At 54.5% G+C, this 27,243-nt stretch overlaps 7 protein-coding genes across 7 annotated transcripts; 3 read left to right on the top strand and 4 right to left on the bottom strand.

Moving 5' to 3' along the window:
* Nucleotides 1-11,534: 11,534 nt before the first annotated feature.
* On the top strand, nucleotides 11,535-13,686 carry MIND_00664200 (uncharacterized protein; the record flags this gene model as incomplete). The annotated part of the gene is made up of 5 exons (XM_037363364.1): nucleotides 11,535-11,593; nucleotides 11,648-12,029; nucleotides 12,074-12,626; nucleotides 12,685-13,101; nucleotides 13,172-13,686. Exons 1-5 carry the CDS (start codon nucleotides 11,547-11,549, stop codon nucleotides 13,684-13,686), a joined length of 1,914 nt encoding a protein of 637 aa, XP_037219008.1. The 5' UTR covers nucleotides 11,535-11,546.
* A 163-nt stretch (nucleotides 13,687-13,849) lies between these two features.
* MIND_00664100 (SNO glutamine amidotransferase) lies at nucleotides 13,850-15,070 on the bottom strand (the record flags this gene model as incomplete). The annotated part of the gene is made up of 5 exons (XM_037363363.1): nucleotides 13,850-14,039; nucleotides 14,223-14,416; nucleotides 14,465-14,548; nucleotides 14,598-14,797; nucleotides 14,851-15,070. The coding sequence occupies 5 exons, from the start codon at nucleotides 15,068-15,070 to the stop codon at nucleotides 13,850-13,852; spliced, it is 888 nt and encodes a 295-aa protein (XP_037219007.1).
* Nucleotides 15,071-15,499: 429 nt separating this feature from the next.
* On the bottom strand, nucleotides 15,500-16,159 carry MIND_00664000 (Triacylglycerol lipase; the record flags this gene model as incomplete). The annotated part of the gene is made up of 1 exon (XM_037363362.1): nucleotides 15,500-16,159. The coding sequence occupies one exon, from the start codon at nucleotides 16,157-16,159 to the stop codon at nucleotides 15,500-15,502; it is 660 nt and encodes a 219-aa protein (XP_037219006.1).
* Nucleotides 16,160-16,330: 171 nt separating this feature from the next.
* MIND_00663900 (uncharacterized protein) lies at nucleotides 16,331-20,197 on the bottom strand (the record flags this gene model as incomplete). The annotated part of the gene is made up of 16 exons (XM_037363361.1): nucleotides 16,331-17,703; nucleotides 17,751-18,056; nucleotides 18,102-18,230; nucleotides 18,278-18,340; nucleotides 18,392-18,619; nucleotides 18,662-18,703; nucleotides 18,749-18,865; nucleotides 18,917-18,955; nucleotides 19,008-19,091; nucleotides 19,146-19,193; nucleotides 19,246-19,362; nucleotides 19,413-19,589; nucleotides 19,643-19,708; nucleotides 19,759-19,839; nucleotides 19,884-19,937; nucleotides 19,981-20,197. The coding sequence occupies 16 exons, from the start codon at nucleotides 20,195-20,197 to the stop codon at nucleotides 16,331-16,333; spliced, it is 3,141 nt and encodes a 1,046-aa protein (XP_037219005.1).
* A 748-nt stretch (nucleotides 20,198-20,945) lies between these two features.
* On the top strand, nucleotides 20,946-22,500 carry MIND_00663800 (uncharacterized protein; the record flags this gene model as incomplete). Its single annotated transcript, XM_037363360.1, has 4 exons — nucleotides 20,946-21,836; nucleotides 21,885-22,295; nucleotides 22,347-22,391; nucleotides 22,441-22,500. The coding sequence occupies 4 exons, from the start codon at nucleotides 20,946-20,948 to the stop codon at nucleotides 22,498-22,500; spliced, it is 1,407 nt and encodes a 468-aa protein (XP_037219004.1).
* A 1,692-nt stretch (nucleotides 22,501-24,192) lies between these two features.
* On the top strand, nucleotides 24,193-25,481 carry MIND_00663700 (uncharacterized protein; the record flags this gene model as incomplete). Its single annotated transcript, XM_037363359.1, has 8 exons — nucleotides 24,193-24,266; nucleotides 24,328-24,532; nucleotides 24,578-24,653; nucleotides 24,702-24,763; nucleotides 24,807-24,928; nucleotides 24,974-25,280; nucleotides 25,325-25,366; nucleotides 25,413-25,481. 8 exons carry the CDS (start codon nucleotides 24,193-24,195, stop codon nucleotides 25,479-25,481), a joined length of 957 nt encoding a protein of 318 aa, XP_037219003.1.
* Nucleotides 25,482-26,329: 848 nt separating this feature from the next.
* Nucleotides 26,330-26,938, bottom strand: MIND_00663600 (Costars domain-containing protein; the record flags this gene model as incomplete). Its single annotated transcript, XM_037363358.1, has 1 exon — nucleotides 26,330-26,938. One exon carries the CDS (start codon nucleotides 26,936-26,938, stop codon nucleotides 26,330-26,332), a length of 609 nt encoding a protein of 202 aa, XP_037219002.1.
* Nucleotides 26,939-27,243: the final 305 nt, after the last annotated feature.

The following is a 27,243-nucleotide window of genomic DNA, read 5'->3' as shown; positions in this document are numbered from 1 at the left end:
TAGTTCCAATTCTTGCATTGGAAGCTGTCCATATGTTGTTGTTTCGTTGCGAGAATATGTCTCGGACTGTAGACCGCAACCATCGATGTCTTCATCCTCTGGATCAGTGTCGTCCTTGTCGTGGTCATCGCAGTCGGGACAGTTGTCGTGAATGCCGCCGGCACGGAGGGAGGGCTGAGCAGCGAACGGGGCATCCCGGGGGAGGCCACCAGTAGCGAGCTTGAGCGACAAGTCGGACCAGTCGGCGCTGGCCAACTGCATCAGCAGGTCTACTTGCCCCACTAGCGCAGGATGACTTAGCAGATGGTGGAACTCGTAGTGCGAAACTCACGGTCGATGTAGTGTTTAACCCCACGGCGAATCTCCACAGTCATTCCACTGATGTCTTCTCCACGAAATGCTGAGCCTGATAATCCTCCTGAGACGTGAAGGTAGACAGCTGCGCCGGTTAACGCGTCGTCCGAGTCAGGTTGCGCCTCCCCTGCTGGGTGGGCGCCGGGGATGTGTTTGTTACGTTTACACTGGAAGAGGGACCGCATGGCATGAGCAAGCTCGTGGAACAAAATTCGCAGAATGAAGAAAGATAGCATGCTTTACAAAAACATAAATGATGGCTTGAAACAAGCGCAAGTAGGACTTACAAGAGCTGGGCCCGGGCGGACGGGTGGGTCGCATTCTCGAGAACACGGAGTTGATCGTACAGGTGATGGGAAACTTTGATTGACGTCAATGCGCACCGTTCTGCTGCGCTGCGCGCGAAAGAAGGGCACGTCGTTTGTGAATGGTCGATCAACAGAGGCAAACACTGTTATCAAATCGGTGAAGTAAATGACAGGGGGATACTGGCGTAGCGCCTTCGTGATCTGACGGGCTCTGGCCTTGACTGCTGAAGGAGAGTCGGTCCGGTTTTTACGCGTGAGCGTTACTCGTGCAAGGGCTTGCAAACCAGGTTCATCTTGAAACAGCCATTCACGTAGATAAGTTAGCAGTCTGGTCTTCTTAGCCAAGGGGAAAGGAAGGAGGGAGACGAGCCCCTGCGGGGCCCGCCTCCGCCTGCGGTCTAGCGCTCACATAAGTGTGCGCTAGTGGGGGGAAGAGTCGGGGGCCCGGGAGGCGGCGCGGACCCGACGCGGAGGGACCGGGCCGGCCCCGGCGACAGGGCGCGAACGGACACAGAGTGCCTGAGAGTTCGCCGGCCTCGAGGGGAAACCCCGGGCCTGACCCGCCGACTCTGAGCGTGAGAAGAAAAGGGAGCCTGCGGGCTGCCCAGATCTCGCAATCTGGAGCACAGCTCACCCAGGATGGGCAGCGCCGCAGGCTCGGGCCAGCAACCCACCAAAGGAGCTGGGCGACAGAGGAGATGGAACGCGGGAAAAAACAGGAGAGGAGGAAAGGGCACGGGCAAGCTGGGCAAGAGGGGTTACTTCACGGTAGGGGAACAAACGGTAGCTAGAGGTCTTCTTCGTGTACAAATTTGATGTTATTGTCGATACGGAAACGTTCAAAGGCTGCGGCGACTTCCTCGATTTTTTTCTTGTCGTACGCTTTGCCGATGGCCATTGCGATAATGTGTTCGAGCTTGCGCCAGTAGAGTAGGAAGGCGAGGGAAGACCAGCCGCCCGTGGCCGCCACGACTTCGCATGGAACACCTGCCAGAAGTAGCTCGGTGGACCCGCCGATGCGGAAGCTGTGGCCCGCGACCGCGAGGAGGTCGCAGCTTTTCCAGATTTCGGTGCAGCGTGTGAGGAACCAATCCTTGGTCATGGGGAGCCAGCTTCCGCCGGGTTGGGAGAAAGCGAAGAGGGGGGCGTCTGCCGGGATGTTCGCGTTGACGGTGAGATGGTTGCGCAATGCCACAGCTGGGCAGAGTTCGTCGTCGCGGTCTGTGAGGATGACGGTGCCACCGCGTTCCTGCGTGGACTTGGTCCAGGGGATGTGGAAAGAGGACGCGAAGGAGTTGGCTTGTTTGCTGCGCTTGATCTCGGCGCTGCGGGCAATATGGAAGAGCGGGTCAAAACCTTGGGTGGTCGGGATGGTGAGTTCTCCCAAGCGACGGCAGCCCCAGAAAGCTGCGCAGGCGAGAGCCCAGACCGCTGCGTCGAAGGGAACCTTGAGCGAGAGTTTCGAATACAAGGCGATGAGGTGCTGGACGGTGACCGGGCCGCGCTGGGCCTTCTTGAAAGCTGTACCCTGCTTGTTAGCAGTGCGGCGGGCCAGCTTCACAACACGAATATCGCCGTGCCACGGTGCTTGGTGGATGTCGTGCCAGGCACGCAGGCCCGAGAGCCATGATTTGACGGTGTCGCCGCCAACCGTTCCCGTGTGATGTGCGATGAAAGCGGAGAGGAGGGTGGCGGAAGCGGGCATGCGGTCTTCCTCTGGCAGCTTGCGGTCGTCACAAAATTGGTGGAAACGTAGGAGGCCCGCGGCGTATGTCGATTGGGTGTCTGGAGCAAAGGAGGCAAAAAGAATCGCGTACATGCGGTTGACGTCGTCCTCGGGAAGGGAGTTACGCAACTCTGTCTCTTTGTCGCGCGAGGAAGGGGGAGGACCACGTGCGCAATCGGTCTTTGGCCAGGGCTGGTGGTCTGAAAGGGCTTGGGGCGATGTCGTTGCCGCGTTTGGCCTTGCGGGGCTTTGCGGGAAGGGTTGGGAAGGGGGGAAGGGGGGGACGGGGTGGTGCAGGGCTTGGGGTTGGTTTGCCGCGTCTCTCGGGCGGGGTGGCGGATGGGAGGAAACGCGAAAAAGGCTTGACCACCGCGGCTTTTCGGAGGCTGCCGGCGACGCTGGGGGCCGGGGCCGCAGCCAGGGCCGGGGTCGGAGGCGCGAAACCCAAGCGGGGCGGCATTGGGACTGGCGGGGGCAGGTAGGCGGACAGATCTGGGCGGCGGGGGGGTGGCGGCGTCATGAGAAATGCACGCGGTCACGTGTGAGACATGTGATTTACATTGCTACGAAAAAGGACTTAATGTCCGCGGGGAGACAAAAGGAGAACGGGAGGTGGGTGTCTAAGCCCGGGAGGATGCCCCGTGAGAGGGGGTCCGCCGGGTTGTCTGCGGAAGGTATATATACGAGGTCTAATGAAATGTTGCATGCTGCCAGGGTAGAGAACGAGCGACGAAGGGAAAGGTTAATATCGGGGTTGCGGCTGCGGCCCTTGTCGAAGGCGCCGATGACGCCCTGGTTGTCCGAGTGCACGAGGAGGAAGGAGTTGTCAACGTTTAAGGAGTCAAGAGCGAGGATGAGGAGCTCGACCGCCACCGTTTCTAGCCAGCCGATGTGGCGCTGGCGGGATTTCCAGTCGCCGGTGCCTTTCCAGGCTGCCCATCTGCCGTCTAGCCAGATGCCGATTCCCCACGCCGTGGATGCATCTACGAAAAGGCGGCAGTCTTGGCGGGGTCCCCGCCGGCGCGATGGAGCGGGAAACGTTCTGCAGGGAGAGTGTGTTGTCCCACCAGGACAAGGCAGAGTAAACGGAGGGGGCTGGGTGGCGCGTTTGGAAATTGTTTCCGTTGAAAGCGATTATGAGTGAGGTGAGGGGGGGGAAGGTAAGAGCGGCCTTGCGGGTAGACGAACGAGATGTGGCAGAGAGAACCGTGTATCTTTTGTGCGTCCAAAAGCTGGCATTTGCCCGCCTTGCATTTGATGCGGAAATCTCGGATTCGGTGCAGAAACTTCAAACGCTTGTTCTCGGGAAGGGCGACCGATTTGTTGGGTATGTCCCATAGAAAACCGATATAGGTTGGGTTGGGGAGGTAGTCCGTCCATTTGGTGGGGTGCCATGGGATGCAGAGAGGTTGAATGGCGGCGATGGCGTCTGCGCGGGAGAAGGTGTACCAGAAAGAAGCCGGGTGAGGTGCAGGGGGGATGCGGGAGGAGGCTGGCTGTCTGAGAGAGAGGATGTCGTCCTCGTAGCGGTTTGCGGGGGCAAAACCGAGAGCCGTCCAGATGTCCATGATGGCGGAACCGATGAGGCCCGCGTTGCTGCTTGAAGAAGCGCAACCGAAAGGACAACAGTGGTCTATGTAGAAGCCTTTGGGGCCCTGGAGCACGAACCATCGTTTGTGGGCGGGGAGGATGGGGCAGGTGCGGTGGAACTTAGCGATGTCAAGGACCATGGCCTGGGAGCTCGCGGGGGCAGTGGCGATCTGGGGATGGGGTCAGCGGGGGAGGGTGGCACGAGGTGAGAAAAAAGGAAGGGCACGCGAGAGTCTGGGGGAAAGACGAGCACGATACGAGGGAAGGGGCATGGCACGGGAAAGAGCACGGCACGGGAAAGAAAGAGGCACGGGAAAAAGCACGGGCACGGGAGAAAGCACGGGCACGACGTGGGAACGGGAGGGGGACTTAAGCACGGGACGGGGAGGTGGCACGAGCCAGGCAAGCACGAGGATTAAGCACGGTAAACGAGTACAGGTGGAGGGTGTAGCACGGTAGGGGACGTTGGAAACGATGGGGAGACAGGTCATGGAAGGGAATCAGTACGGTAGATAAAAGTCCAACTCACGATTTCCGCCACGTCCGAGGCTGATCCAAACTTAGTGGGGAACTTTTCTTTATCGACAAAGAAATTTGTGGATGGGTGAGTTGCGTCGCCCTTGGAGAGGTGGCGGCAGAGACGGAGTTTGTCTGGCTTGCCTGGGCCCTGGGGTTGAACCGCGATGAGGATGGGAGAGCATTGGAAGGGGCCTTTGAGAATGGTCTCCGTTTTGGACTGGGAGAAAGGACCGCTCATGCGACCCGCCTGGACTTCGTCGTTCAAGTAGTCGTCGACAAACTCGTCGTACTCGCGGGTCGATGGGTGGTTGGCAAAAATGACGGTTTCGTTGAGAACCGGGAAGTCGCCCATGGGAAAACCATGGCGCAGTTTGTCCGGGAGGGACGCATGCGAGTCAAGAAGATCAAGGCGGGAAAGGAAGTCGTTGAAAGCGTCCGGGTTGTATGGTGTGATAACGCGGCTGTAAATTTCGTTGTCGAAGTCTGCGGAAGGCAAGATGGAGTTCAAGAAAACGACCGCCTCTGCTTCAAACTGGGTGTGGGTTGCGCTGGCAGGACCAGCTGAAAGCGTGGTGGGCCCTGCTCCCGCAGAAGGCGCAGAGATGGGCGCGGTCTCTTCCGTGGGTGCAGGAGGCAAAGGTTTCGCCGCGGGTGTTCCAGTTTCTGCAGATTTCGGATGCGCCTTGCTTAGTAAGGATGGCGTCGTGTTTGAACTCGCAAAAGGTGTGCTTGCCGTCTGGGAGAGTCTTGTTCAAACAGGTGGGGGCCGTGTGGCCCGATTTTGCGCAGAGGAGGCAGACGGGGTCGCGGCGCGCCGACCCCGGTGCCCGACCGAAAGGAAGGCTTGGGCGGGAGGCCCCCGCCGCCGCGCATAAGGGGCCCACGGCCAACGCGCAGGAGGGCGGACGGTTGGAGGCGGTAAGGGGCGGGCGGCGCGGCCGGGCCCGAGGCCGAGGCCGAGGCCGAGGCCGGGCCGCTGGCGCGCTCGATCTTCAGGTCCGTAATGGCCGCTTGGAGGTGGTAGCTGTAGAGCGGGATGTCGAAAACGAAGGGGGCGACGGTGTACTGGGAGCGCAGTTTGATGTCCGTCTTCAGCAGGGCCGGGAAGAGGTCCTCGCCGTCTTGGTGCTGCTCGAAAAAGGCAAAGTGGTCGGAGTAACGTTGTTCGCGCTCGGGGTAGGACTCGTGTATGAAGGCGAGGAAATTTTTGCTGGCCTCGATCCACTGCCCGCGGTTGAGGTCGCTCTCGTTGAGGATTTGTTTCTGGAATTCTCCAACGTCCAACACCACGGGTCGCTTGTCGGTGCCCTCGGGCGCGTTCATCTTCTTGGTCGGCAAGGTGGCGGTGTTGGCGGCGATGTAGCGCAAGGAGGAAGTGGTGAAGAGGGAGAGCGGGCATTCCAGCTCCAGACAGAAGAGGTCGTGGATCATGTGGTGGAAGGTGACGGGGAGGGCAAGGCCCGGGACCAGACGAGCCTCCTCGCGGAATTTTTTGGTGAAACGGTAGTCTTGGTCGCCCGGGGCAGGGTGCTTCCTTTTGCCGGCCAGCGCGTCGCCGAACTTCGTGATAACCTCTCTGGCAGTGCGCGGGGAGGCCTTAGAGAGGATACGGGACCAGAAGGAGGGGGAGTTTGGCTCCTCATCGATGGTGATCATGGATTCGTTGTCGGACACGTCAGATGTGGCGCCCTCGTCGCCGCGCGCGAAACGCGAGCTTCTTCTCCGCTCTGGCCGCGTTGCGCGCCGCGATCTTCTCATTCTCCGCCCGCTTCTGAGAAGGATTGAGGTTCTTAAGGGCCTCAACGACGTTTGCAGAGGAGTGGGTCCGGCGGGTTCTCGGGGCCGGAGATGTCAGGGGAAACCCTGATGCCGTCACTTGATCCCATCAAGCGCCGCGTCTCCGCTCGCGTCTCCGCGTCTCCGCTCGTGTCTCCGTGTCTCCGCACCCTGACGCTCTCCCTCCACTGCCCGCACCACATCACACATCCAGTGATCCCCAGTCTTCGACTTCCCTGGCCACCCCTTTCCGGGAGTCTCTCCGCCGGCGGAGTCACCATCAGGGATCACTAATGCCATCGGAGACCTCTCCGGATGTGGACGCACCACTTCCCTCCGAGACCTTGAGCCTATGGCCTTCTAGCCTCTCTGGGCTGTCACTTATCAAGGTCTCCCTACGATCTCTACCTGCTGGACCTCTTGGGTGTCCCCAACCCATGTCAGCGTTCGGGCTTATGTTCGGATGGCTGAGCCTTGCCATGGCTCCGCTCTCCACTCCGCCACCACGGCCCCCGTCATCGGGCCTTCCCCTGGGTGAGGCCTACTGCCGTTAAGGCTCGTGCCTACTGCAGCGCCCCAGGCTGCACGCCCTCACACCTCCACCTCTCTGGAGACGTCCGGGGACGTCTCCGAGTGACCCTCCTGTCGCTACCCTCCAGTGGTCATGGCTGGCCGCCATTCCCATTGGTCCTCTCCGACACTCCCCGGCCCTTGGGCTAGACCAGACTCCTTCCCCTTCCGCTCCACGCCTTCCCTCTCCGTTTCCGGCCGTCACGTCACGGTCACACACCCGGAGTCGATTCCGATTCCGGTTCCGATTCCGGTTGTCACGGTCACGGTCACAAGCGGAGACGCTCAGAGGCAGCCTGGACCTCCCGAAGCCCTTCTTAGGCCTTCTAAGGATGCCTGGGCTCCTCCCTTGGCATCACGGTCCCAAACCTGCCTCTCCGGAGCTTCGAGGGCTACTCGACACTCACCTAGGGTCCATTAGCGACACCTGACTTCTCCCATGCGTCGTTCGTCGCTATGCAGTCACTCTATCATTACTCCGGTCACTAGTATATAGTAGTGCACCTGAGCAGAGGGCTCCTTGGCTTGTTCTCTAAGGATTCCCCCTCTGCTCAGGTGAGTCTGTAGCGTCCCCTTCCTGTTGTAGTAGTTTCACTAAGGATTCCCCCTCTGCTCAGGACTCTGATTTCGAGCCTCGCGAGGTTGCCCTTACAGCAGAACAAGCCCACCAATCCGGACCTCACCTCCCAACTCCCTGCCAGGGCCCGCAGTCTCTGACGCCCCCCTGCCGGTAACCTGGAGGTGGCCTCCGGAGGGGCTGCATGCAGGAGGATTCTTGGTGGATTGCGACAGATGGCTCCGTCCCGGCCCCACCCGACCTTGCGCTGCACAGCCCCAGCCCCCCTTCGAACACTTTGGTCCTCGTGAGGCCTCAATACTTCCTCCTGCCCGGCCCTTGGTGTTCTCCTCCGGCCGTGGTTTAGCTTTCCCGTGCCCCGCGCCCTATGGCCCCGGGCTGTCCTGAACCACTTCCGGACCCCCTTCCCCCCGATTCCGACCGTGGCCCCGCCTTCCTTCCCTCCACCCATGGCTAATGCTGGCCTCTCCGGCCACCGCTGGTCTGTCCCTAGCCGTTCCTGCTGCCAGCCACCTGTCGGAATGGGCTTTCCCTGTCATGCGGAGCGCCCTGATGGCATCAAAACGACTCCGGATTCCGATTCCGATTCCGATTCCGATTCCGATTCCGCTTTCCCGCGGTTGTCGCTGCGATGGCTATTATCTCTGCATGCTCCCCACTCTAACTGCCAAAGATGCTGATCACAGTGTTTTTGCTGGTGCGACAACTCTTTCTTCCGCACCTTCTGCCATCACCATACACCTCGCCTCTGTCTCCAGCACCCCGGAGATCCTTTCCGCTGATGCTGTCATCGCGCCTTTGACACGAGACCGCTCACACCCCGAGCAAAGGCTTGGGAGGCAAGTCTCCCACACTCCATCACCCGTGTTCCCCTACGCACGTGTCTCCGCGGGCTTCACAACCCGGCCCCGATTCTCATCGGACCACCCGGGTGACCTTCCCTACGTGTCCGGCTCGACGCGTCCAGTTCGACTCTGGACCTTGGGATAACCGCGAGATGGCTGATCCCTTTGATCGGCTTGCGACACCTTGGCATGACACCACTCGTTGCCGCCCCACTAGGTTCTGGGCGTGGCCTACTGCCGTATAGGCCCGTGCCAGATGCGAGACGACGAGTCCGCTCGCCTGGGGCCGCCCTACTAGGCGACGAGTGGCAGGTGCTGAGTCGGAGTGCCGACTTTCCCCCTCACTCTCCGGAGACGGACTCCACCCCATAATGTCATTCACATGGCATCGGAGTTCATCTAGCACACCCCCTGGAGACGTCTCATACGTCTCTGGTGTCAACATAGCTGCCCCGGAGGGTACCCTTGCCTTAGAGGATCCACCATGGTGTTACCTAGGCAGTCACTGCAGTTCAGGGCTCTGCAGGTGCCCCTTCCGTTCATGGGACCCCTCTCCGCTTTCCGCCCGTCACGTCACGGTCACGCGCTCGGAATCGCGTTTCCGTTTCCGGTAGTCACGTCACGGTCACGTCACAAGCGGAGATGCTCAAAGGGTCCCATTGTACAGCCGGACCCCGAACAATGGAATCGCTTCTGGAATGCCTACGTCAACCCGCCTCTGCCGCACAACTAGGATGGGTCGAGCTGTTGCCACCCAGTCCGCAACACTAGGCTTAGTGCCCCGGCTGACAGCGCAGTGTCCGGAGTCACACTGCAATTCCTTTCCCCCCCAACCTGACATCTGGGTGCAGTAAAAGTGAGCTCGCCACTCGCTATGCTATCACCCCATGGCAAGTCATTTGCCGCCCAACGATCTCCAACAACCAGTAGAGATGGTCGGAATCGCCCTGTGACGTCACAGGCGTTTCCGGTCACGCTCGGAGACGTTTCCGGGCACAAACGGAGACGTTTCCGGAGGTGTACTTGGTGCTTTGGCTAAGCGCAGACCCCCCCTTTTTTTTTTTTCTGTGGTGCGTCGGGGGCGCCGCACTCTTGAAGGGGGATGGAGGAGGTATAGGAGGGGACTCGCAGAGGACCCTCCTGGAGCAACATGCGACCAGAGCGCAAGCGGGCGCACACCGAGCTACGCAAAGGTGTGGTTGCACCATCTCTCGGAGAGGCACCGGGACCGCAGGTCTCCGGGCGTCTCCCGAATATGGGCGCGCAACCAGTGGAGAACGCAAGTACTCCATGGGTTGACCTTGGCAACAGCAATCACTGGAGCAACGCCAAGGTACCGTCACACTGGCTCTTGGAGATGGACAGTCTCTGGACATCGACAGAGACAGGAGCTTGGCCACCGGAGGACAAGGGACTCCGGAGGACGAGCTCAGTGACCCCCCGATTTTTTTTTCCTGCATCGGGGCGACGCAGCTTGAAGGGGGGATGATGTCAGGGGAAACCCTGATGCCGTCACTTGATCCCATCAAGCGCCGCGTCTCCGCTCGCGTCTCCGCGTCTCCGCTCGTGTCTCCGTGTCTCCGCACCCTGACGCTCTCCCTCCACTGCCCGCACCACATCACACATCCAGTGATCCCCAGTCTTCGACTTCCCTGGCCACCCCTTTCCGGGAGTCTCTCCGCCGGCGGAGTCACCATCAGGGATCACTAATGCCATCGGAGACCTCTCCGGATGTGGACGCACCACTTCCCTCCGAGACCTTGAGCCTATGGCCTTCTAGCCTCTCTGGGCTGTCACTTATCAAGGTCTCCCTACGATCTCTACCTGCTGGACCTCTTGGGTGTCCCCAACCCATGTCAGCGTTCGGGCTTATGTTCGGATGGCTGAGCCTTGCCATGGCTCCGCTCTCCACTCCGCCACCACGGCCCCCGTCCATCGGGCCTTCCCCTGGGTGAGGCCTACTGCCGTTAAGGCTCGTGCCTACTGCAGCGCCCCAGGCTGCACGCCCTCACACCTCCACCTCTCTGGAGACGTCCGGGGACGTCTCCGAGTGACCCTCCTGTCGCTACCCTCCAGTGGTCATGGCTGGCCGCCATTCCCATTGGTCCTCTCCGACACTCCCCGGCCCTTGGGCTAGACCAGACTCCTTCCCCTTCCGCTCCACGCCTTCCCTCTCCGTTTCCGGCCGTCACGTCACGGTCACACACCCGGAGTCGATTCCGATTCCGGTTCCGATTCCGGTTGTCACGGTCACGGTCACAAGCGGAGACGCTCAGAGGCAGCCTGGACCTCCCGAAGCCCTTCTTAGGCCTTCTAAGGATGCCTGGGCTCCTCCCTTGGCATCACGGTCCCAAACCTGCCTCTCCGGAGCTTCGAGGGCTACTCGACACTCACCTAGGGTCCATTAGCGACACCTGACTTCTCCCATGCGTCGTTCGTCGCTATGCAGTCACTCTATCATTACTCCGGTCACTAGTATATAGTAGTGCACCTGAGCAGAGGGCTCCTTGGCTTGTTCTCTAAGGATTCCCCCTCTGCTCAGGTGAGTCTGTAGCGTCCCTTCCTGTTGTAGTAGTTTCACTAAGGATTCCCCCTCTGCTCAGGACTCTGATTTCGAGCCTCGCGAGGTTGCCCTTACAGGAGAGCGCTGAGTTGGGCTGCCTTCAGACATGTGGCAAGGAAGGCGAGCAGAGAGAGCGAGGCAGAGAAAAAAAGAGAAAAGGCCCCGACAGATGTGTCGAGGGCGGAGAAGAAGAGATGATGGCACGTGACGTCTACTCGACACATCTGTAGCTAACTTATCTTACGATACCCTTGAGCCGCTCGTGCCTCGCCTCAAGGGTATCTTGAAATTGTCGAGCATCTGGAAGAGAGAGGGGCAGTCATTCTTGGTGAGGCGATCATAGGCGAGATTCCGGCGTGCGGCGCGAACTTTCCATGGCGCAAGTTGGGTCGGCGCAGGTGGGGTGGACATGGTCAGAGGGCAAGATGAAGTTTTAGGGGTATCCCCGTGTCACAAGCGTCACCGTGGAGCGTCTTCCAAATAAGAAAGAAAAAAAGTAAAGTGTTGAAGATTTGTATGTCCGGGTTTCGTGTTCAGCAACTTATATAAAAAGTGGGAACCTCTGTACATGATAAGTTGCTACTCCAGGATGGTACTTACGGGTTAATAGTTTATGTCGCTGATAAGTAGTTGAGAGAGGTGTTGAAGCCTCGAAACTGTGCTGTTTTCGGAATTTGACGTTTATCAAAACACGACCAAACAAACCAAGCAGGATGGTATGAAGCATGTCGCTCGAACGCGACAAGAACCCATTTCCGTCCCCTGGTGAGCCATCCGTCATCTCGACTTTCCTACAATCCTCACAATCTACTTGCTAAGGGACAGCATCGATGACTGGGTCAACTCCGCGGCTTTCGACTTCCGCTGTGCGCAAAAAGCACACGACCTCGCCAGAGTATCGATCGCTTACGGGAGCGACCTTTCCGACGAGACTAGAAGTCTCTGGTCCTCGCCGACCAGCGAGACCTCGGCGACCACCGTCGAGTCGGACCCTGGCGAACTCGAAGCGGCCTTTTATTATGCAGGTCTCGGGCCCAAGGGAACATGGCCACGGCTAGTCCATCGTGATTCTCCTGACGTGTTCGAAGAACCAACCGGGCCTGAGGCTTTCATTCGCATGATGAGGCTTGTGCCGGTCCCAAGCAGCCATTATTTTGCGAAGAATGGACTATGGGACACCGTCCGTGATTGGGCACGTACAGTTTCTTCTTCTTCTCATAATCCCCCGCTCATGCTCGTTACAAGGTTGAAGTGTTCCTCATAGCCCAAGAAATTAGGGTTTCGTCTATTGACTTTGTTCGTTTCACCTGGCTCAATAAGCGGGATGACCAGGAGATTGAGGTGAACAAGGAAGAGGAAACCGCAGCAACCGATTATAATCTGGATGACGAGGATATCGATGCTGCATACGCCAAGACCGGCGACAGGTACTACACCAATCCAACGATCTGGATCGGCGTCTTGCCCGATACTTTGAACGCTACACACGCCGCCGAGCTCAACCGGAAAATTCGTGATTTCTTGAATGGGCTCAACATCGTCAATGTGGATATCGCCTTTCGCGAGTCTATCACACAATCCTTGGTTCGCAGCGGCCCAGGGCCGGCACTCTCCGAGACGGGTGATTCATTGCAAGACTTCATCGATAGTATCTTGTGCATCCCCATCTGCGGTCGAAAGACGCCAATGCAAGGAACATTGGGGCCATACTTCAAGCACGGCAACAACCTTTACGCAATTACGGCTCGTCGCAATTTGTTCTTGGCCAACGATGGAAACAACGAGTATCGGTATCACCGTACGTTGACTTGCTGTTTCACGAATGAGATTACTGACCCCCCCTCTTTTTTTCCTAGCACATGGCCCGAAGCGCGAGGTCATTGCAATGGGTGCTTCGGCTTTTGAAAACTACCAAGCCGCCATACAAGCCCGTATCAGCAACCTCAATGACTCCGTTGTTTCGTTCAAGAAGTTGATCGCGACCTACAGCGCCCGAGTTGAGAAGCAAATTAATCTCTTGGAGTCGAAGGAAAGGCTTGCAGATTTCGAGACCGAGCTCGACAAGGCACACCGACGCATTGTCAAGCTCAAGCAGTTGTTCGTCACGCTGTCGAAGAACTGGAGCAAGACGGGTGCACATGTGATTGGGCATATTGTCTGGGCTCCTCCCATCGGTGTGGGCGTCGGTCCTAGTCGCTTCACCCGAGATGTGTGCGTTGTTGAACCGCACCAGTCGAAATTCTCCAAATTCGTCGGAAATTTGCTCAGTTTAGGTATGATGCTTGTCTGTCATTCAAGTTCTGTTTGTTCATCATTGTCCCTTCTCTCTTCTGTTTTTCCTAGGATCTGAGATGAATGAGTCCGACCTCAAGGGCCTTCTATACGACCATCCTGATACATGTATCCCCTTTCAATTCAACCACCCATCCAATGGCCTCCTCCAACTCAAGGGTATCACGACGAAGAACGAAATCAAAAGTCCCATTGATCAAGATCGAATCCCTCGGGTCCTGAAACGTGGTTTCCCAACCAACACAACGGTCAGAACGCTACCCCAATTTATGTCCTTCACAAGGAAGTACTTTACAACCGGTACCCTCGAGTCACTTGAACTCCCCATTCTCCCCCATGAGCGTCAGGTTGGGCCGTTCTCCAAGGGTGGGGACTCGGGTGCTCTCGTGGTTTCTCCAGCAGGGGAGCTTGTCGGCCTGATCACCAGTGGAACAAGCAAAGGGAGTGATGGCTCCGATATAACTTATGCGACTCTGTTTCAGTATCTTTGGGATCTTGTCCTGGTCGAGTTCCCAGGTGCAAATCTCTGTTGGGATGATATTCCAGCATTCCTGGCTGCTGTCTGAGTCCGTTTGTTCCTTTCTTCTGTTGTCTGCATTGCAACTAACGATCTTGTAGGTCAGGAAGGTTATCATATTTGCTGCCTTTGTTCTTCGCACATCTGCCTGGCCACTGTAAAGTAAAAAAAAAATTGGTCCTGTATGAAATGTCTGTAATTCCAATATATCATCACACGGTTAGTGTGAAGTCGTCAACCGGGGTTATCGAAGTCGCTGACTGCTGGTCGTGGTCGACGCCACGTGTGATGCTAGAATCGACGCGAAGGGTGTAAAGCGGCGAACGGGATCCATATAATGCTTTCAAGATGATCTTGAAGACTGCGTAGGCAGTTGGAGCTCCCAAGAGAGCTACGAGGAGCCTGGAGGGCATTGCTGAAAAAATTGAAGTGGGTGTGTTCATTGGGGCGCTGTTTTTATTTGCTGCACCACCGTGAGTCACGGACACAGTCGTTGAACCAGTTGAATGCACGTTAAAATAAGCAAAATTTCAAGTTTCGACGGTATCTATTGTCTAATGAGTATCTAGGCTAGGAAGTACACACTGTCGTGCAAAATAGTCATGAAAGCGATTGTCTTTTGTCAGCTCAGGATGGAAGGTCGTCAGCAAATGTTGGCCTTCCCGGAGAGCGACGATAGTTCGTGGGTCAATCTCGTCGTCCACTGGCTCTGGAAGCAGATTGGGTGGTAGTCGTGCAATGACTTGGATTCCAGCATTTGAATCTAGCCCGATGACAACCTGGAAAACAATCAGCTCTAATACTTCCTTCCAAAACGAGAAACACACCGGAGCACGAATGAAGATGCCCGTATACGGTACTGCCGAGTCCGAGAGGCCATTGACGTCCAGAGCTGCCTCGAACGATTCGACCTGCGAACGCGATAAGTAAAGAAAAGCACACTAACTCAGAGAGTCTTACCTGCGAACCCCAGCCATTCCTCGCAATGTCAACTGACACGCCTCCAAACAGCTCTTGTCCGTCCTTCTTCGCACTAGTGACTGATCTCGATAGCAGAATAGCGCCAGCACAAGTGCCCCAGACCGGTTTGGATTGGATGAATTGCTTGAGAGCGTCTGTCAGACCCGAAAGCCGCGCCAGAAGGGCGATAGTGGTTGATTCTGGCATGATTATTTGAACATGCTGAGATTTAATGAGATCTGGTCAGACGAACCGCCACCCGGAATAATGAGCCCATCACACCGCTCGAGGTCATCCGTAGTCTTCACGAGCACAGTCGCGATTTTGCGTTTGAGATGAAGATTTTGCAGTCTTGACTGGTGTTCTGCAAATGCGCCTTGAAGCTTGAAGGGCTGTGTGGAAGAGCAGTGTTGGTCCCTTGGCTTTCCCAGAGGCAAGCAGCGCTTGCCTAGAATCCCGATGGTGACCGACATGAAAAGAGAAGATTTTGATCCGGAGATTGTCACATGACCTACGGATTTGGGTCCCCTGAACAAAAGGCTGTCAGAAACCCAAGAAGAACTCAACTGATGGCCCTCCTGCTATCCAGGTCCTCCCTCACCAATGGCAGCCTCCGCCGCTTTCTGCACGGCACAAGGCACTAAAGGAGATGGAGGTCGGTTTGTGTGCCGCGTGTCCACCATCGAACTCGAGTTGTTGCCTCTCAAGCGTGAAGACAGGATTTGCGTACTCAGAGAGTAGACAATTCTCCCCCATTAACAGCGTACATTGACGACAGAAACAATTTCATGGGATGTTGCAACTACCCACTGAGGCGAGGCGAAAGTTGTGATTCGAGTGTTCTTCAAACGAAGTAGATTAGTTAGACCAGACCTCTGCTGAATGCCAACTCACGACTATCATCATAGAAAGCCACACATCGCCAACACTGCATCATTCGACCCGTCTTCTGCATTGACATCTCCCAGATACGCCAACTTCCCATCTCCCACCACCGCCAGCGCCACTGCTGCCTCTGAAGGGGTATGCGCCGAGGTCGGCGCAAAGACATGCGATTCGACAACCGATTCAGCCGTTGACGCGTACCAAACGTGGGCTGGATCGACCTTGCTCACCGACAATGCCTTCTGACTATAACTCGCAGGCAACTTGTCCGCCATTGGCCCAGCATTCGTGCGGTTCAACGTTGTCGTAGTCCGGTGGTAAGACCCTCTCTCCCACGACAGCCCGGCCTTTGCGAAGAACGGCTTGATGTTGTCTGGCTTGACGAAGCTCGAGAAGTGGCCCATCACAATCGCAGTACCTCCCCGTCGGACATAAGCAAGAATTGCATCCCAAACGCGTCCGTATTTCCCAAGCTCATTGGCAATCCCTCCGTCCGTGATGAGAACAGCCTTGGGGTCCTGCTCCAATGTGCGAATAGCAGGGTTTGCCGTTTTGACGCGTTGTACAGCAGCTTTTTCGCTCAAAGCTTCAATCAGAGGTTTGTACGTGTCGTCAAAGAACTCCATGAACTCGAAAGAGACCAGTAGAACTCGCGGTCTGTCGTCGTTTGTCGCCATCTGAATGCGAAGTTGCCTGACGATGTTATGCCAAAGTTGTGGCTGGAGTTAAAAACGCGACGCGAAGGTCACGTGGATTTCAGTGGGGAAAGCTCATACGACAGAAAAGAACCTCCAGCGTAAAGATATCAAGCACAGCCTGATATGAACAAAGTACAACAATAATCTAAATCATATGAAGGTTGCCTGCCTATTATCTGCTGCCTGTTTAACAACGACTTCAACCATATCCGAGTCCATGACATCCTCCGCCCGTTCTCCCCCAACCTTGGCACATGATACCCCAGTGGAATGAGCCAGCGCTCGAGGGCCAGCACCATCGTGCATATCCTCGAGGAAGACGATGTCTCCTGACTGGACATTGTTACCATGTTGACCTTGATAATGCGCAGGCAAACGATCCACGCGTTCAGACCGCGTCAAACCCGACCCTTCCTCTTCCCCCGAAAAACCTACTGGAGCGATCCTGACTGGCCGACTTTTTGTTGGAGAAAAATCCCCCAACAGTTTATCCGCATTGGGGAGCTTGCCCAAAGCCTCCGTCAACGTTGAAGAAGGACCAACGCCGAGCTCACTCAACGACATGTATGAACGACTAGTTGTCGACCATAAAGAACCAGAGGAAGGGGTGGTATTGAGCGCGGTACAGCCTGTCTTCACTGCTTCGATCTGCGCAACAGGCACCAGAGCGGTTGAGTGCACCAACGCAACTGGCACCGCGGGCCCACATTCTTCCAGAAATGTCAAGTCGCCGGATTCGATATCCCGTCCCAATTGTTGACGAAGGTGAGTGGGGAGATGACGGATTCGTTCCGAACGAGTCATTTCTGTCGACTCTGCTGCAACAACAGCCAATATTGGCTGGGCAAGAGGGTTGACTTGTTCACTGGCATTGGTGCTCGAATCTTTGCAAGGCATGTCGACGGATTTGAGTGGGCTTCCGGGAGGAGTCGTAGGGGTTTCGGTTGCCCAGATCTGAGAAGACGAGATGTGTGCGATCGGCCCGAGCTCGCTGAGACGCATTTGGCTGCGAAATGCAGACAGGTTGGAATGCATCAAATTAGGGCCTTCGCTTGGTGCGATGTCCTGCGAGTTGACTGGATCAGGTTGCTCGTTCTCGTCGCCCGCCAACTCCGGCATGAATGGACGAGTTTCAACAAGGTTGACAGCAGCAGACGCTGGTCCACTGTCCGCTCGGCTACGTTCTCGTCTTGGGAAAGAAATCGGTCCGCGTGACGGACGCGGGATGCGCGAAGGAAATAACGTGCAACGCGTGCCGTCTGAGATTGCTCGTTGATGGCAAGGGCCGTTCAAATCCACAAGAATGCGAGCATCCATAATCACCTCAGCTGTTTGGGAGCGGCCTCTCCTATCTGCTTTTATGCTGCTGTCCGTCACTGTATCGCTTGGGACTTGTTGAGAAGCACCCCGTTCATGATTTGACGCTGCCGCCATTTGACGAATGTCAGCAAAACTAAGTCTTCCAGGGGCGACAGAGTGGGCGGTGTGGCAGAAGAGATTTTGTGGGTGGATTGGGACGGAGTCTGCGCATTATCAGAACTTTTCAAGTCACAACAAGGAATAAGCAGACCCGTGAAGATTGCAGGAAGATGAGCTGCCACTGGATCGTTTTCAATAGTGTTTGTAACTTCTGATGCTTGATCTGTATGGCTGGATTCGAACAGCTCTTCCGCCGTCACTGCTCGCCCCTTCCCTTTTCTGCTGGCAGCATCCGGAGAAACATGCCCGTGGCGCGCTTTATATTCTCGCCGTTGTGCAGCAAGCTTGCTCCCAGGGGTTGAGGGTGGAGGAGAAACGGAGACATGGAAAGAGACGGGAGAGTATGGGAAAGAAGTCGTTATGGCCATCTCTTGCCCAGGTTTGGAGATGATTACATCTGAAGCAATGAGCCAGGTCACTCGGCCAAATGAACGAGATAGACCTTGTGATATAGCACCGACAGCTTTACGTGGTGTCTTGGGAATAAACCGGGTGGAGTTGTCCACCACATCTTCTTGACTATCGCTGGCAACAATGAAAGCACGATTTCCGTCTTCGAATTCGTCGTTGTCTGTTTATCAATGAGATCTCGGTCGAAAGGTAATTGGCCAAGCATACCGCATGCGACCGCCTCAACATCTCGCCCAATAAAATTGTTGTTCTCATCGCGAGCCGTAATGTCTGTCGTGGCAATGGTCAGACAAACAACGCAAGGGAGTGAATGTCGTTGACCTTGTGTCTCGTCGTAATGTCCTATCTCTGTCTCTTGAGAAGCAATTCCTGCCGCTCGACCTTTCCCCTTTCGACTGTTGGGATTAGGCGAAAAATGCCCGTGATGGGCCTTATATTCCTGCCGTCGCGCAGCGAGGTCGATTTTAGGCGTGGAAGGTATCGCATGGGAGTTGGTCAATCTGGGTGAGAGAGGGAAGGTGCAACTTGAAGGGACATCGGGAGAAACATCTTTTGAAATGTAAGAAATGGTAGTCGGAGAAAATGACAAACCTTGTGATATGTTTTCATTCACTCGTTGCTCGGTCCACGCAGCTGGCGACATTGAGAAGAGCAATGCAGAAGAAGCGATGAACATACACAAACGTGTTTTGTTGAAATCATTAGCGTCACTTCCTCCACTAAACAAGTTTGAGCTGTCCAATGAATCTTCTTGGCTGTCGCTAGCAAGGATGAAGGCCTCATTTCCCACGAATTCTGGAGACAGTTCAGAATGCCTCGATTTCCCGATACGATACTTCAACAGACCTAAACTTTCTTCGCAGATGCCTTCTATATGGTCATCATCTGCTCCGACAATTGAACCCGAGATCAAATGGAAACAACAGAAGGTACAAACCACGTTTGCCTGCCAATGAGGCTACAGACGAAGCCCCGCCGACTTCAGTTTGATCGTCAATAGGAAGCTTGTCAAGAGTGGTGTCTGTGTCAAGCAACGGTTGGGTGAGTGAACCAAGGGACTGAACTATTAACTGACCTTGCACTAGGTTAGAACTCAAATGTTCTCTCGCAGGACCTGAGGTGTCTATCCGATGCAAAGCAAGAGTAAGTATACCCACATCGCCTATAACACATACCTCCAATTTCTCCTAGGCAAGTAGCAGGATGGCTATCGCGCCGCACCAAGCTTTCGTCATCATTTTTTGCACCAGCAAGGAGAGCCAGTTGATCACCATTGTCGACTGGATGAGTTTCTGAGTCAGTAGCCTTAGCAAGTAATATGGAAAGATGATCAGATACGCACCATGGTTTACAATGGCTTCCTCGACGTTCATCGCCTGATTGTGGGGGCTTGAAGAGTTTCGATCAACCTCCAGCTCTTCACCGTCAACAGTGACTTCTTTTCCGGGGTTGGACAGTGCATGCACAGATGTTTGCACGTTGCTCTTCACGTCTTGAGCCAAGGGAGCATGATTTTCGACTAGAGAGGTCATCGTCAAGGAAAGGTTTTCAACAAGTGGTGTGAACCCGCACCATGATTTGATTCATAAACAAGCAGAACACGTCCTTCTTCGTTGTCCTCGGCAGCTTGTCCCACGTCTGGATTGTCGTTGTTTGAGTTTCAGTTTGGCGCAAAGAGAAAAGCTCACCATCATGATGGGCACGTGCATTCCTATCAACCTCATCACCATCTACCACGATGTGCCTCTCCCTTGCCAGTGCATGGGTCACTGTATTCGCTGAGGCTCACAAAATGAAGAAAAGGAACACGAACCACCATCTTCTACCTCGTTGACAACTAGCCTGTGACCCCAACCGGCATTGGCAACTGAGAAATCAGATCTCAGCAATGTGAACGAGCCATTGCGCACCTTCCTGCCATTGGACGACAGCCAGCTCCATCGGATTCTGAAGAGCTTCCTCTTGAGGTAATTCATGGCCCTCCTCCTCGTCTTGCTCCCGTACTAACAGCCAAACTTTTTCCAGAACGAACTCCAACCACTCTCGTATATGCGGCTGCACGAAATCGAAAAGTCGCCACAAGAGAGGTGCCAGCGCCAACCAAATGACATAGCCAATCACAGCCATGAGCGATATATGAACGCTGAGTGCTGCAAAGCCACTTTCCGGGTCAGGGAGAGCATCGATGGCGGGTTGGAGAACATCCCACGCAAGGGAATACCAGCCTGACCAAGACTCGGTTGACGAATATCCTTCTGGTAGACCTGGATCATCAACTACTTGCCCGGACGCTATCGTCTCCGACTCTTGCGTTGTGGTCGACACATTCCCCCGCCTAGTCTCTGGACAGAATTGGCGCTTCAATATTCTGCTCGTAGGCCTTAGTGACTTCGAACGCTGGAGTGGAAGCACTTCTGGGCAAACAAATGGCTCGACCACTGTGCATGTATTGCGTGGTGGGCGGATCGTCGGCCTTGGCGGTCGAGGCTCTTGGATAGGTGATGCTGCTGAGAGCCGATATTTCAACCGAGTGCGCAGGAAATGTGCATACGCCTCGACGGCTCCTGATACGAGAATGGGTCCCACCGTTGGGTTCTGCGGTAATTTCGACACGAGTGCCAGAAGCGCGACGAGATACCGAAACAACAACATCTAGAATTTGCTGGTTAGTATGGCGAGGTTCGTTGAAAGCAATTACCAGCGCTTACCTTCTTATTAGATCTTTCACGCGGCGAGGACAGGAATCTTGGTCGACCTGAGTGGCTTGGAGAACTTCAAGGTTAGCGAGTTACTTGGTATGAAGAGATTACTAACGTGGCGAGGTAGCTCCGGACGATATCTACTTTCGGCGTGCTTTGCAGCACTCGGTCGAGGGATGGTGAAAGGTGAAGACCGGTTGCACGTGAGGGCGGATGTAAGTCAGCAACCAAGTCACGTCACGTCACTGTCATTCGACTTGTCTGAGCCCACCATGCTCTTGAATCCATCGCTTCGCAGCTTCTTCACCACCGTTGTCGCACCCATACAATGCCTCTTCTGGAGTGTCAAAATTGCATACCTTTTTCTCCCCACAATTGGTGTCGTTGAAGAGGCTATTAAGGTGGTGCCACTGGCCACCATATATCAGCCGACCAAGACCGTCAGCATCCAACCCCCAACTCCTTGTGCACCCCACATCGTGCAACCCCTGACAAATTGGCTCCTCGTTACTGTCTACATGGTGCTAGTCGTTGCATGCATCCGTCTCAGATTTCAAATGAGAGTGAACTTCATGTCGCTCTCCACGCTATGGGTGACAATTGGCATCCCCTGTGCATTTTTATATGCGCTTCACTTCTATGGGATAATTACTTCCAAACCTCTAGTGTTGTCGTATCTTCTTGGACGCAACCTTGAGCAAGGCTTTCAGATTACCCAAACAATCATTCTCCTTATTGCCTCGATGACGACCTGCACATTCCGAGAATGGAGTGAAAAGGCTATCATCCGTCTCTTGACTGGCGGCCATCTAGTCTGGATCATCCTTATTCCTCGTTTCTATCGCTGCCGCAGAAGGATCGTTCTGTCTTCGGTCACAGAGCGGCTTGTGGTGTTTATAACAATTGCACCGATCTGTTTGGATTTGTCGTGGAATCCGTTATCGCAGCACCTAGCAACCATGCTATTATACGGACTCACTGGGCGCATCAAGTCTCTCCTGCACAATTTCCAAGAACTTGGGTTGTTCGCTCACTCAGATGAACCATGGGAGCCGGGGACTCTTCATGTAAGCCCTCTTTTGTTTCCCTCAATCCGTCTTTTTGATCGCTTGAAGATGCTGCTTGGCCCTGTCGTAATTTACAGCTTTCTCCACGCAATCTACCTCGCGACGACCATTATCGTGACATTGATCAGAGAATTAGCATACACCGTCTTTTCCGGGCCGCTCAGATGTGTTATACTTGTCGCAAACACCATCCGAATTGGGCTACTTGCCCTCTTCGTCTCAATCGTCGAATCGGCCATATCAGTGCTGGTATACCTACCTCTGATACCATATCTCTGCATCCTGGGCGGAACTTGGAGTCTCACTTCGTCGCGTGTTCCGGATCGGCGTTATGCTGTAAAAAATCTGGTCAAGAATAGTGCTGTTTGGAAACGGGAGCAAATTCGGTGGTGGGGAGACGTATATCAGGACGGGATCAATGGAGCTTTGTGGAAGGACGTACCATGGTCTTGCTTACTGGTTCGATATTCAGCTCTACCAGATAACGACACGGGCTGACTTCTCGTCTAGCTTGTGGTTGTGCCGCCGGTATTGTTCTTCGTCTACTGTGAAGCTGTCAGTCTTTACTCTTTTCCGTCTTCGTCTTGCTGAATAATGTGATCAGTGGCCAACTGCGCGTAAAATTTGGCGACTGTGTGGTCGCCTGGCCCGACTCCTTCCATAAAAAAACGAAATCTGCCTATTATCCGTGCCGTTGCTGTAACTACCAAGATTTCAGAAACCCAAATCGAAGATGGCTGGACAACATCACTACGGAAATGCAAGTAAGCACCGCTAGGGACGCCCGGCTTGTTGCCAATACTGCGTCTGGTCTAGCTCATTGTCAATGCACACTATCGATGGCTATTGATAATTCGGCGCATATGCATGATTTGGAGAAACGGATAGAGAATTGAGAGATGGCCCGGGACGGGGTCGAGGAGAAAGTACATTGCCTCTACGCTCTTTCAACCGTATAGAAATCAACAACCACAGCACATACGTGCAAGCATCGGACCGGTACCCACCGCATATGGATTCCGACTCGCTTTTTACCAATCCAGCGAGAACCGAACACCGACCCTCAAAACTTGCAACGAGTCTTGATCGAGAATCGACATCATCTTATTACCCAACCCTCGAGCGAGAATCGGACCCCGACCCTCGAAATTCGTAGCAAGCCTTGATCATGATCGAGAATCAGATCTGACGAACGACGGCCTTTTGAGCCCCGCGATCAGCTTTCGACTGTCAACTCACTAACCGCAGCTTTCGAGCGAGAATCGAATTCCTGACCCTCGAGGATCGACCATCACCACCAGCGAGCCTTGATTGAGAATCGGAACTGACGAACGACGGCGTATTTTCAGCCCCGCGATCAGCTTTCGACCGTCAAGACCCGCGACTTGAAGTCAATCCGCAAGTGACTGAGGAAGGTCCGTAATTCCGTCGTTTGCCAGTTGATCTTCTGAAACCTTCACAGATTTGATTGAGAATCGGACAACAACTGTTGTCCGACCGTCAAGTCTACCCAACCGAAGTGAGTCTTGTATGAGAATTGGGATACATCGTGTACTTCCAACCGTCGAGACTTCTCTCACTTGCTCGTTGATTAAGAATTCGGGAGTCACCAGTGGTGCTTTTCAATTTTCAACGTCATGCTTCTGCTAGTGTACATGTAGTCGTTTGTTTCTTCCTTGCAATAAATTCCTTACACTCGTATTGATCTTTGTGCCTGGCCTGGTCTACAGGTATCAGGTTCGGTAGCTCTCGGATGAGGCAGTATTACTGTATTACAAACAAACAAACAAACGCACCAGCGACCTCGCTGATTTGTCATCTTCGTCGAATCTCATCAGCTGATTGGAGTCGCAATCTTCAACCAAGTGCCAGTGCCATTCACTACTTACTCGAGTCCACCACACAGGTATCTTACGCAGCTGCCCAGGGTATAGAACATCATTGTGGCCGCCATTCTCTGCATCTGAACGCTCGATTCGCACCGCCCTGATCCGCCAGTAGCCGCCTCTCCACTTGCTAATATGAGGAAGGTTTATGACGACAAACTATAGCACTATTAGCCAAATGCAAGCACAAACTCGCCTACACTGTCGTTCACGCCCTCTCACTGCCAGCGGCTGCAAAGTCGAACGTTGTTGCTCGCCAATCAACCTGGCACACGTCGGCGACGGGTTGCAATGCTCGGCAAAGACTCTCCGTCAATAGACTCGTTTTTGCTTCCCGTTCACGTGCGGCCCGAGGGAGGCGGTTCCAGAGGCCGCGGCTAGGTGATCTAAAAAAAGTATATAAACCCGACCATGTTGACAACGAAACTCATCCACTCAAACTCACCCCTTCACCCGCAACGACCTTCATCATGTCCTCTCGATTCTCCGGGCTCGTCTTTGCCGCCATTTGCCTTGCTGCACGCGTCAACGCGATTTTCCCTCTGTTAGTCTCTGTTTCTTCAACACTACTTATCATCTCGTTTGTCCTTAACTTCCCTCGCTAGCGCTGGCCAGACTGTCGTATACGCAACCGATGTTAACAACGACAAGAGCTGTCTTACAGCCACCGCCAACGCAGACGGGGCAGCAGTCGTTGTTGGCTCATGCATACTGGGAACTGGCGGCACTGGCGCCCTCCCCGCTACCCAACAATGGGTAACCACTGGTGGCGCCCAACAGGCTGGTCAAATCAGGATCTTCGGTGACAAGGTGCGCAAACCTTCTTCTTGCAATCTCATCTCAGTCTGCCCTTAGTGCTTGGATGTCACCAACGGAAACACTGCGAACGGAGCCAAGCTGCAAATATGGACCTGCGCTGCTGGAAACACCAGTGCGTGCGCTATATGCGACCAGAATGCTCTTGATTCACATCTTCTAGACCAGCAATGGGTTTCATCAGACTGGGTTACGTCCCACATAACATGGGCTAACAACAACAAGGTTTGTGCTACCAGTGCTTATGACGAGAGACTCACTTTTCCAGTGTGTCGACCTCACGGATGGCGATTCGACCGACGGAAAGCAGGTGCAAATATGGGATTGTGACGCTGCCGGGACAAACAAAAACCAGAACTGGTCGCCTCTCCCGTTCAACGAGCCTGCAACGTCTGTGGTCTCTTTTTTGCGCAATGAGTGCTAAGAATTACTCAGCGTCCAAGCCGCCCTTAAAGCGAACACTAATCTCTGTATCGCCGCTTCCTCCACCACCCCTGGCTCCCCCGTCGTTGCCGCAACATGCAATGCCAACTCTGCTGCCCAAACATGGCAAGCAGCTGCCGCTAGCACCAACGGCTACTTGAGCGTCTTCAACTCGACCCTTTGCCTCGCCCCCGAATCCACACCCATCGTTGCTGGCACCAAACTCGTTGCTGCGACGTGCCCTACCTCCAAGGTCGCTGCAGACCGCTGGGCGTTGTCTCTTAACACCATTCGCAGCGCGCTTTCTGGCGTCGACTGGGTGGGTTTTATATTGAGTATTGTTTATTGCTGACTTTGCTCCAGTGCGTTGACCTCACAGACGGCAAGCAGACATCTGGCAACCAGGTGCGTGTTTGTTTGTTTTCCGCAATACTTGCTCAACCTTTTCTAGCTCCAAGTCTGGAACTGCGTCGAAGGCAGCACTAACCAAGCATGGAACTTCAAGTTCACCTTTCAATAAATTTAGCACATACGGACCATAATTAGGCATCCCTGTAATACATTGTTGTACGCAGTTCACCCGAGCCATACAACCTGGACGTCCTTGTCCTTGGGCATCATCAAGATCTCTGCATCGAAAGCGACCTATGAACGTCTTACTAAGTATGATGCCGACTTCACCAATTGCAATGGAAATTATACCTTCTTCTGCTTCTTCGCCGCGCGCAATGTCCCGTTCAACGCTTCCACTGCCAAAGCTTTACTATAAACTTGGCCAAGGAAGCAAAACACGAACGTGTGTTGGCAGTTTTGTCGAACAAGATCCCGTAGGCGACAGAGCTCTTCCCGTCGCTCGTCGTGGTCCCATACTGCACGATGGCGTCTATCGGGCAAAACCGAGACAAGATCGAGTGAAATCAGTGGAAGTTGTCGCAAACGATGGATTTCGCGGTGGGATACCTCTCAACACATCTATTTCGGAGGAAGTATCCACTGGAAAGGCTTTGTGATACCTCCAAAGAGCTTCCGAGAGAGACTGACTGTCGTGCAGAGGAGTTCAAAAGCAAGTAACGGCGGCCATCAGGCTTCAGCCGCGGCGGCACGGGATGATTGATCATAGCGCAAAAGTAGTATCCAGTTACTTTAATGACAACGGCGTCTTCAAGTTATTGGGTAAACTAAGCTCATTGGAACTATCAACATCAGCGACAGCTAATCTCGAAAGCGCGTCAACAACAACAGGCAGTTGCTGAAACCCTAATATTCCGAATTCGGGTGAGCTCGGCCGCTCTGACATAAGCAAGAGCATCGACAGCTCTGTAGGGTGCTGATGGAGAAGTGCAGACCCTGACGTATCGCTCAGGGTTGCTATGAATTCGACTTCAGAAAATGGTTGCGCTGGCGCAGCATCGATGGCCGGGGCACTGGGAATGCGGCAGGTTTCGTTGGCAGCGGAATGACATCCGACTGCTTGAATTGTGGATCAAGGAATAGACGACAAAGGCCCCAAATAGCCGTCAGCACCTCGTCGGGGTGATCCCGCCTCCCAAGCCGGCTAGTGACCCGCGCCCAAACGAGAGCGAGATCACAGTTGCAGACGACTTCAAGCAAAGCCTCATGATTGACATACGTAATGAGAGAGTCTGTCACCAATTGCTCTTCAGAAAGAGCCAAATTCGTGTCGCAGAGATGTATGTCGAGATGGTTCACCTTTGACGAGGAGGTGGCTCGGCTGACTACGAGTTGTAGAGTGGGTATGAGGCAGGTAGGCAGAGTATGGGCAGGAACATAGCCACAGTAGGATGATATCGAAGTGATATGGCTGAGCTTCAAACCAGGACGATTCCGATAGAAATGCGCAGAGGATGTCAGGTTGGACCGACGTCCTTGTATTCCACAGAGGACGACGGGTTTCAGATGGAGACTGAAGTAGTTGGAGAGTTCTCGACGGAGATTCGGAGAAAGATTTTCTGGCATTTTTCAAGCTTATCTGCGCTTGGCTGGTTGCCAGACCTCGGGATGTCAGGTATTGTTCATTTTGCCGTATGAGACTGTCCAAATCATTGCCGACCAGGGCAGGACGGGGCTCGTTTGTCCGCAATTCGGATTTACAAAGGGAGGCCAACTAATGTGCATTGGTGAAACAAGTCGTTGGATCGGGAGTCAAGGAGCGGAAGCTCTCCACAATAAACGCAGTCAGGGTCGCAGAAAACAGACCAGCTTGATCTGGTCAGTCAAAAAGTCAGGAAAACGGGTGGAAACCACACACAAAGATGAGAATT

The sequence above is a fragment of the Mycena indigotica genome, assembly GCF_014461135.1.
Source record: "Mycena indigotica strain 171206Taipei chromosome Unknown Mind.scaff0006, whole genome shotgun sequence".
Taxonomy (NCBI): Eukaryota; Fungi; Basidiomycota; class Agaricomycetes; order Agaricales; family Mycenaceae; genus Mycena; species Mycena indigotica.
The sequence above is the reverse complement of the archived record's forward strand: the minus strand, read 5'-3'. Positions and strand labels throughout refer to the sequence as shown.